Raw genomic sequence first — 10,634 nt, forward strand, 5'->3', positions numbered from 1 at the left:
GTGTCCTTTGTAGGGACATGGATGAACCTGGAAAGCATCATTCTCAGCAAACTGCCACAAGAGCAGAAGATCAAACACCGCATGTTCTCACTCACAGGCGGGTGTTGAACAATGAGAACACATGGACACAGGGAGGGAAGCATTACACACTTGGGTCTGTTGGGGGAAAATAGGGGAGGGTCAGTGGGGGGTGGGGAGATGGGGAGAGATAGCATGGGGAGAAATGCCAGATATAGGTGATGGGGAGAAGGGCAGCAAATCACACTGCCACGTGTGTACCTATGCAACAATCTTGCATGTTCTTCACATGTACCCCAAAACCTAAAATGCAATAAAATAAAAAAAAATAAAAAATAAAAAAAGAATCCTACATTATGGGCATAAATTATTTAAGTATTTTAAGCAGGATTTATTTTTTAAAAACTATGTACTGTGTGACCCATCTTTACAAACGAGATAGGTACAGAAAAAACTGAATGTACAAAACCTGAAATGAAACTTCCTTTAGTGTTTTACAAATTATAACAATATTTCTTACCTAAATAACTGTTGAAAGTTTGGCTTAATAAAGTTTGCTTCAATATTTTGTCGTATGCATATTATATGGGTTATTCCATGTTTCTGTAGTATAGGTAGCTGTAAAAAAAAAAAGCCAGGGGAGGGAGGACAGGGAAGATAAACATTTCAAAATACAAAAGATCTTACTATAACACAGATGTTTGAAAATACATAGAACCCACATCTCTGCTTAATTCCAGGGGATTAAAGGTAATTTTAGAATATACCTGAAGTAGGCAGCAAGATATTTCAAAGATTCAAGATTAATACACTAATGTCCTAAAAAGGTTAACAGGGATATTTCATATCTATAATTTTAAAGCTTGATGGAACCTTTATGTAAGATATTTGGCATAGCACCTGAGACACAGAGCAAGTGTTTAATAAACAGTAGTTATTATATATATTGACTGCAATCTTTATTCTTTAGAGGGGACTACTAAGACATAAAACAGTTACATTACAAATATTGGACATCACTGACCTCGTTAACAAGAGTACCTGGGCCCAAATCTCTAGACTATTCCTTGCCTCTCCCAGTATACTTTACGAGTCGGAATTAATTTACATGCTCCACAAAATCTAATTAACCTTTCACCATTTAAAAATTCTCCTCAAGTAGAATCGTTTGAACCTGGGAGGCAGAGGTTGCAGTGAGCTGAGATTGTGCCACTGCACTCCAGCCTGGACGAAAGGGCAAGCCTCTGTTTCAAAAATAAAATTTAAAAATCTCCTAAAGTTAAAAATGGCAAATTCGATAACATCTTATTATATTCCATTCAGGTTGAGTATCCCTTATCCAAAATGTTGGCCCCAAGATAGGACCAGAAGTGTTTCAGATTTCAGATTTTGAAGTATTTGCATATACATACTAAGATGTCTTGGGGATAGGATCAGTTTAAACACAAAATTCATTTACCATCTGCCCAGCTAATTTTTGTATTTTTAGTAGAAACGGGGTTTTGCCATGTTGGCCAGGCTGGTCTTGAACTACTGGCCTCATGCGACTTGCCTTCCTGAGATTCCTATTGAGGAGACAGACTTTTAAACAAATAATGACATTTAATGTGATAAATACTGTAAATATATTTATAAGGTACAATGGAATTTTTAAAAAGTAAATTATATAAAACCATCTGGAGCACTAGTACTTGGTGAATAGCAAATTATATGGACAAAAACCTTGTTTATATCTGCCTTTTACAAAATAAATTACAGCTATGCCTACAGTTACTTGTCCTATCCTTTCCCTAGAACTTATTTTTATTAACTCCCTGTCTTTCCAACTAAGCAGAGTCATCAAGATGACCAGGGTTTACTTTTACCCCTGTCTCAACAATGAAAACCTTCTAGTTTCAAAACGAATGACTTTTTAAAACTCCCACCCCGCTTAAATTCCTAAGAACATCAAATTATATTACGGAGACATCAAATACAATTTAACTATACTGACTTCTGAACAGGCAAAGTATTGGGGAAAGACATTTGTATATATTTCACGTTGTAACTCAAAGAGAATTAGTAGCATTGAATCTTCAGATGTGGCAAGAACACTGTTATATTTATTAAAATAAGATCTACCTATTTTAACTGCAACTGAGTAAGTCCATTAAAGTTCGACTATGTAGAATACAGATTGAATATCCCCTATCTAAAATGCCTGGGACCAGAAGTATTTCAGAGTTTGGATTTTTTTCTTTGTTTTGTATATTTGCATTATATTTACTGGTTGAGCGTCCCTAATCCAAATATCTGAAATATGAAATACTCCAATGAGGGTTTGCTTCGAGTGACATATTGGTGCTCAAAAGTTTAAAATTTCAGATCAGGAATACCAATCAGACCTCTAAAGTCTGGCTGGCAAACAGAACTAAGGTGAATCACTTTCAGTTTATTCAAACAGTCTTACCCTTGATAAGGAAGGCTTAACTAAACATTGAAATTCCTTATTTTGGGCTTTATATCTCATATTGTTCTGAAGCTATATTAGCAATTACAGATGTCTAGTATTTTAGAGAGTAAATAAGTTATTAACGGTCAACTGTTAGATAAATCTTTCACAAATATGAATTTCATGAGAAAAAAACAAAAACTCTGTGCTTTGTGGTGAAACACTTGAGAACTACTGGTCTAGTAAAATCAGGAAAGAGGAAGGTACTCCAGAGTGATAATTACTGATAACAGACAGTATTTGTTGATGCTCCCTAAAATAAAACTCTTTATTAGTCAAGAACTTACCCAAGAAAAGTTTGTTAACAAAAGTCTCTCTTGGTGAATCTAACATACCTTGCTTTTCATAGCAGATGAATATGGGCCTAAGAACAATCCAGGTAAAATTTCCTAGAAAAAAAAAATTGAGATATTTACTATTAGCAATTTAAATCTATAAAAATATGTACCACATAACTGAATTTGTGGGGTGTTTTCATAGCTGTTAAAATAATTTGCTTAAAGTTTGTCATTGGCCAGGTGCAGTGGCTCATGCCTGTAATCCCAGCACTTTGGGAGGCTCAGGTGGGCGGATCACAATGTCAAGAGATCATCCTGGCCAACACGGTAAATCCCCATTTCTACTAAAAATACAAAAATTAGCTGGGAGTGGAGGTGCACGCCTGTAGTCCCAGTTACTCAGGAGGCTGAGGCGGGAGAATCGTTTGAACCCAGAAGACAGAGGTTGCAGTGTGCCAAGATCATGCCACTGCATTCCACCCTGGCAACAGAGCGGGCCTCCGTCTCAAAAAAAAAAAAAAAAGGTTGGAATTAGCATATCGTAATGTTGCATTTTAGATCAATAAAATATTTTAAATTTTACTTCTATTTTCTGCTATAATCTAGAAATAAAATAGGCATAAAGGAAATCATCCATTTGGACCTACACAAAACCATATTTGGCCAAATCAAAAGCAGAACAAGATACAACAAGATTGGAACTATTATCTTTCTTTTTAATCTTTTTTTTTTTTCTTTAAAAATAGAGATGAGGTCTCACTATGTGGCCCAGGATGGTTAGGAACTTCTAGACGCAAGCAATCCTTCTGCCTCAGCCTCCCAAACTGCTGGAATTACAGACATGAACTCCCGTGCCCAACCTAAAACTATTATCTATAGTTAACAGAAGCAAATTCTTAATGTAACATAAAAAGTCCAAACTCAAATATGTGCCTGTTGAGAAAGTTTCAACAATTTAAATATGTACCTTCCAGATGATGAATTCAAACTTATTCTATGTAAATTCAATATAGAAAGCTTTCAGTCCAGATATGTCACGCCCTAGATACTAATAGTAATTTTACAGTTCAGTTCTATGAGTCATAATTATTTGTATCCATGACTTATTTCTCACATTTAGTCATCTTTGCATTCCTCACAGCACCAAGTAAATGCCTCATAGGTACTCATATATTTTTTCAAAGAGAATTTTCATTAAAAGATAAAGAAACAGATTTTTAGAAGTCAAGGAATTCCCAGCAACAAGATACTGCTAAATCCTGGGGCAAACAGAGTTGACTGTAAATTGTACGAAATGCAAAAGAAAATGAACTGCTATGATGGTTAGTTATCATTTAATTTATTCCAAACTCAAAGTATTCCATTTGATCTTCTGAAAGACTTAATTATGGAAGCTGATTGAAAATCAGACACAAAATGAACAACACTTATTTGTTGTACAGTCAACCTCCTTATCTAGACAAATAAAGCTAATCGCTTTCAAAAGAAATCCAATTTTCTGGCCAGGCGCGGTGGCTCAAGCCTGTAATCCCAGCACTGTGGGAGGCCGAGGCGGGTGGATCACAAGGTCAAGAGATCGAGACCATGCTGGTCAACATGGTGAAACCCCGTCTCTACTAAAAATACAAAAAATTAGCTGGGCATGGTGGCGCTTGCCTGTAATCCCAGCGACTCAGGAGGCTGGGGCAGGAGAATTGCCTGAACCCGGGAGGTGGAGGTTGCGGTGGGCCGAGATCGAGCCATTGCACTCCAGCCTGGGTAACAAGAGCGAAACTCCGTCTCAAAAAAAAAAAAAGAAATCCAATTTTCACGTGAGGAAAAAGAAAGTGACTCATTAAGCACATATACCTATTACTGCGTTCCTCTTCCTAATTTCCCATCTTTTTAAGATCCAAGATTAACCTTAAATATTTAAAATAATTAATTATTTAAAAGACATAATGATGAACCTACAGATCATGCATCAGCAGGTCTCAGATACTGTAAACTAAGTTTGTTTTTATGATAATAACAGGTTGGTTTGAACAAACAAAAGGTTGCCATACCTGCATCTCTCGTCTCATAGGGTAGGTCCACTCCTTTAAAATGGGAGGAAAACAAAGAATAAAAGTAAATAACATTATTTAAAAAGTCACCCAATTAAAGGCTAAAGATGTGACTTACAAGTATGCAGATTTTTAAAAGTTACATTATTCTTTTAAGAACATTTTATAAAAATACCAGACTTGTGTGGCTTCACAAACATCTGAAAATTTAAGTGAACAAGAAACAAAGCTTAAGGCATTCTTTAAATAACTGGGCTTCCGGAATTATTATGTTACTTCATATAATTGATGAAATTGCTCACTAAAGAACAGAATAGATATTCCAGAAGATTCTTCCAAAAACTGATCTTCTAAGAGACGTCAGTAGATTTTTTTGTTTCTCATGCCAACTCTAATCAACTGACAATAGATAACTAAAACATTGTGTGGTCCAAGACTCAGGAAGAAGAGCGTCTGATAAACAAGTAATATCTGAAATGGATAAAAGACGAATGCTATGTGATGGGTACTTGCCACCTCTGATCTAAAATGCCAAATGCTTATCAAAGAGCCTTTCCTACATCTTACTTGGCCTAACATTCTTATCTAGTTCAATTATTTTAACACACATCACAAGACAGAGACTTCACTTTGTTTTTGAAATGCAGACCAATATAAAGAAGTTGCAAAATAAAACAAAATCCCAATGTTAAAAGACAAAAAATATTTTAAAAGTTAGAAAAAGGTAAAAGTAATTATAGTGAATTGAAATGAAGAATCGAAATACATTATAAAGCCAGGCTCTGTAATCCCAGCACTTTGGGATGCCGAGGCAGGCAGGTTGCTTGAGGCTAGGAGTTTGGTAAGACCAGCCTGGGCAACAGGGGAAACCCCTTCTCTACTAAAAATACAAAAAAACTAGTTGGGCATGGTGGCGCCTGCCTGTAGTCCCAGCTACACAGGAGGCTGAGGCAGGAGAATCCCTTGAACTTGGGCAGCAGAGATTATAATAAGCTGAGATCATACCACTGCACTCCAGCCTGGGCAACCGAGTGAGACTTGGTCTCAAAAAAAAAAAAGGAAATATGGAATGAATTGGCTTTCAGCAGACAATACTTGCACCATTAGCCATTAGGCTTTAAGCATTACCTTTATCCCTATGATACAATATGAAATACATGGTCTTTCTCTGCGCTTCCTGTCACAGGCCTCCTAAAACTCTTGGAATTTTCTGAGTAACAGCAGTGTCTTTGGTTATTCATGAGCCACTTTTGATCAAACCTGATTATGCTAATGATGTGATTTCAGGTGGGAGCCAGTCACCAGAAAGACCATGTGACTAGAGGGTTGAACTCTCCGTCTTAACCACACACATCTACGGGAGGGGCTGGAGATGAAGTTCTATGAAAACTGTTTAATAAGATTAGTTGAGCTTCTGGATGAACACATTGGAGGTGCTAGCTAGGCAGGTAAATAGGGTCTGGAGGCAGGGAACCTAAGGCTGTTTCACCCAGACTTCCCAGAACTAAATTGAAAGGAAAATCCTAACTTTCCACACCTAAGTAACAAAAGGACCAGAGGCTACTCCCTTTGCAAACCTGCCACCTTTTCCCCATGGCAGATTGAAAATTGGCTGTTCTTAAGAAATCAGACTGATGAGTGGAGGCTTTGTTTGCAACTTTATAACTTCACTCTAGTCTCTGAATGGTTGCTGTCTACAATCAAGAAGACTGATGAGGTGGGTGTCTTCCTTTGCATAGAAGTATAACTTTGTAACTTCACCCTTGACCAATTGCAATCCACCACTTCATTTACATGAGGTGACCACAAAGCGGTCAATGGGAAACTTCTGCGGGTATCTGGACCCAAGAAGATTCTGTAAACTGAGTCTGCTCCAGCTGCTCCCACACTGTGGAGTGACTTTTGTTTACAACAAATCCCTGCCTTCATTCTTTTGTTGCTTCATTCTTTCTTTGCTTTGCTGGGTGTTTTGTCCAATTCTTTGTTTAAAACCCCAAGAACCTGGACAACTTGCAGTCACAACCCGCTACCAAGTGTACACTGGTGGTGTACACTCCTTCCCCCATGCCTTGCCATATTCATCTCTTCCTTCTGGCTGTTGACTGCATCTTTTGTAACATCCTTTAAATAAACCAGTAAATGTACTTCCCTGAGTCCTGTAAACCACTCCAGCAAGTTAACTGAACCAAGGAAGGGGTAATGGGAACCCTGATTTTCAGTCAGTCAGTCAGGAGTATAGGTGACAACCTACTACTTGTGATTAACATCTGAAGTTGGGGGCAGTCTTGTGGGACTGAACCACTAATCTGTGGGATCTGACTACTGGTACGCATGTGTCAGAATTGAATTATGGGACATCCAGTTCATGCCTGCTTGAAAAATTGCTTGGTGTGGAAAAATCCCCACACATCTGGCAGCATAGAGTGTGTTTTGAACAGTCCCACACAGACAAGACAAATAAATTCTTCTTTTTTGAGACAGTTTCACACTGTCACCTGGGCTGGCCTGCAGTGGTGCAATCTCGGCTCACTGCAACTTCCGCCTCCCAGATTCAAGCAATTCTCCTGCCTCAGGCTACCAAGTAGCTGGGATTACAGGTGCCCGCCACCACATCTGGCTAATTTTTTTTTTTTTCGTATTTTTAGTAAAGACAGGGTTTCACTATGTTGGCCAGGCTGGTCTCCAATGCCCAACCTTGTGATCCACCCACCTGGGCCTCAAAAAATGTGTTGAGATTACAGGCGTGAGCCCCTGCACCTGGCCAGCTATATTCTTTTTAAATAATCAGTTTGGTGTATAAAGCTTTTTGTCCAGGCTCAGTGGCTCACGCCTGTAATCCCAACATTTTGTGAGGCCAAGGCGGGCATATCACTTGAGGTCAGGTGTCGGAGACCAGCCTGGCCAACATGGTGAAACCGTCTCTACTAAAAATACAAAAATTAGCCAGGTGTGGTGGCAGGTGCCTGTAATCCCAGCTCCTTGGGAGGCTGAGGAAGGAGAATCGTTTGAGCCAGAGAGGTGGAGGTTGCAGTGAGCCATTGCACTCCAGCCTGGGCAACAAGAGCAAAAACTCCATCGCAAAAATAAGTAAATAAAAGCATACTCCTCATTCACATTATTGCATGTTAAGTATAAATTCATTTTAATAACTAGCCTAAACATGACCTCCCTTTTTCTCATTTAAGAGTATATTCTTGGGCCGGGTATGGTGGCTCACACCCAACACTTTGGGAGGACAAGGCGAGAGGATCTTAAGGGCCAAGAGTTGGGGGCCAGCCTGAGCAACAACCCCATCTCTACAAAAAAAGAAAAAAAAAAAATTAGCCGGGCGTGGTAGCTCCCGCCTGTAGTCCTAGCTACTGGGGAGGCTGAGGTGAAGGGATGGCTTGAGCATGAGAGTTCGATACTGCAGTGAGCCAAGATGGCACCACTGCACTCCATTTTGCAATGGCAATACCCAGTCACAAACAAAGTCTCTACTCTTAAAACAAATGTAACTGTCAAGCATCAATACCACAAGAGAGCCCTCCAAACAAATATGTGAACCCCAAATGAAGATATTCAATAGAATATTTGGAATAAATTGGTCTCCTAAAAATAGGGCTTTATTTTCCCAATTACTTTAAAGCTATTTATAACTAGAGATTTTAGACGTTCTTTCTTAATCCTACTGAAGTATAGCTGAGATTCTTTGTCTTGTTAATTTAACCTCCAGAAAATTCTAATTTAGTAGTCTGCAATGCCGTAAAATGTTAAACTAGCAATAGCTGGAGAAAAAAAAAACTCAGTAAAAACAGCATGCAGGAATGTAAGGTGGAATAAAAATAACCACAAATTAGAAACCAGGAGAAAAGGTACATAGAATCTTAGTTTCAATATTAATTTTCCTCCAAAAAGGAAGATTTCTGATTAAAGTTCTCAGATTCAGATGTGCTAGCTTTGAGACACTTTACTGTGCAGGTCATAGCTTTGCCTAAAAACAAACAAGAAACTTTGGGAAACTTTTCGAAGGCGCGCTTCCAAACTTCAGGCGCCGGGTCTATTCCACATGTGGGGCCATGTGTCCCGCAAGTAAATCGTTTACACCACCGATATTCCTCAAACGGAGATGAAAACCAACTTCGCTCTCGTATTACTTTGACAATAAAAGAGGAACCTTACTCCAGGTCAGTCCTGAATGCCAAGCCTAAGGACTAAGGGACTGCTTTTTCTCTTCTCCTCAAATTTAAGTACACCGGACGCTGCCCCTCCCCGGGGTCTAGAGAGAACGAAGAGCCCAGTCGGGACTGGCGCCGAATGCTCGGCCTCAGAGGTCCCGGGACGCCCACAGGAGGCAGGGCGCCCGCGAAGGTGGAGACTGCGACGGTTGGGGCCTGGGGTCGCCCCTCGGCCGGAGCCACGAGGAGAGGCCTGTGCGTGGCAGCCACGGGGCCGACTTACCTCGGCGTCTTCTTTGCACTGCGGAAGGGAAGGGAACTCCAGCTTCACGTCCTCCATGGTCCTGGCCCGCGGGCTGGTGGGTGGGGTAGGAGAGTGTTACCCGGCCGGCCGACGCTCGGGCTGGCTGCGGCGACTGAAGGCAGGAGGGCCGTGGAGTGGAGGGCTGACAGGAGGGCGGCGGGCTTACAACTAACACACGCAAACTAGAGGGTGCCAGTGACTCCAGCGGTGGCGGCGACGAAAACGGGGAAGAGGAGGGTCGGGCTTCTTACACCCGGCCGCCATGCCGCTGCCGTCTCCTTCCCAGCGAGTCTCCGCGCCCCTCACACCGCCCAGGATCCAGCACCGACACCAGCCCCACAACCGTCTCCCCGCCTCCCTCCTGCCCCCTCCACCCGCGCCGCCTCAGCCAATCCCAGCCCACGCTCGCCTTTGGCCCGCCCTCCGCCGCCGCCAGGTGTCAGCGCGCCACCGCCCTGCTCCGCCCCTTCGTGAGAGCGCAGACGCAGTTGTGGGGGGGGAGGAGTGTGGCGCCTCGGGGGCGGGGCCTGGGAGGCAGCCCGGCCGCAGCGCACCCGGCGTTGGGGAGGCGGGGCTGCGGTGGAACAGGACGAGTGAAGGTCCTGGGAAAGGCAGTGGGTAGGTCCAAGCCAGCTATGCCCTTTCCTAACAGGACGTAGAGCCCTCTTTAATACAAGAACAAACAGCCAGGGCCACAGTCAGTGAATGGCTCGCGCCTGTAATCCCAGCATTTTGGAAGCCCAAAGCGGGCAGATTACTTGAGGTCGGGAGTTCGAGACCAGCCTGACCAACATGAAGAAACCCCGTCACGACTAAAAAAAAAAGGTGGCATATGCCTGTACTCACCAGACAGTGGCGTCCGAAAGGAAAGCTATAATTTCTCCCCTCTCTAAATTCTATGCAATCTATGCTGAGGTTATAACCAAATAACTAATTGAAGAGTTTAGTTTAAAATCACGTGGTGCCACACAGAAAATGAAACCCCCATCATTTTTAAACAAAGAATTAAACGACTCAATACTTTAAAAAATCTCTAAAAGTAGGGCCGGGCGCGATGGGTCACGCCTGTAATGCCAGCCTTTGGGAGGCCGAGGTGGGTGGATCACTAGGTCAGGGGATCAAGACCATCCTGGCTAATACGGTGAAACCTTGTCTTTACTAAAAATACAAAAATTCAGTCGGGTGTGTTAGCACACGCCTGTAGTCCCAGCTGCTCGGGAGGCTGCGGCAGGAGAATCCCTTGAACTCAGGAGGCGGAGGTTGCAGTGAGTCGAGATGGCGCCACTGCACTCCAGCCTGGGTGACACAATGAGACTTCGTCTCAAAAAAAAAAAAAAAGAG

General features: G+C 41.8%; 1 protein-coding gene across 3 annotated transcripts in view; it reads right to left on the bottom strand.

Annotated features, from left to right (window-relative positions):
• Nucleotides 1-9,656, bottom strand: part of STYX (serine/threonine/tyrosine interacting protein) — a 49,500-nt gene extending 39,844 nt beyond the window's left edge. For all 3 annotated transcript variants that reach the window (XR_005197416.1, XM_037732766.1, XM_017512395.2), the window contains exons 1-4: nt 9,273-9,656; nt 4,833-4,865; nt 2,845-2,898; nt 539-636 (exon numbers count right to left, since the gene is read on the bottom strand). Coding sequence is in view for 2 of the 3 variants with exons in the window: in XM_037732766.1 (XP_037588694.1) it covers nt 539-636; nt 2,845-2,898; nt 4,833-4,865; nt 9,273-9,329 (242 nt within the window). In the remaining variant the exon portion in view is untranslated. The remainder of the gene's footprint in view (nt 1-538; nt 637-2,844; nt 2,899-4,832; nt 4,866-9,272) is intronic.
• Nucleotides 9,657-10,634: the final 978 nt, after the last annotated feature.

The sequence above is a fragment of the Cebus imitator genome, unplaced genomic scaffold (assembly GCF_001604975.1).
Source record: "Cebus imitator isolate Cc_AM_T3 unplaced genomic scaffold, Cebus_imitator-1.0 Scaffold472, whole genome shotgun sequence".
Classification (NCBI taxonomy): domain Eukaryota; kingdom Metazoa; phylum Chordata; class Mammalia; order Primates; family Cebidae; genus Cebus; species Cebus imitator.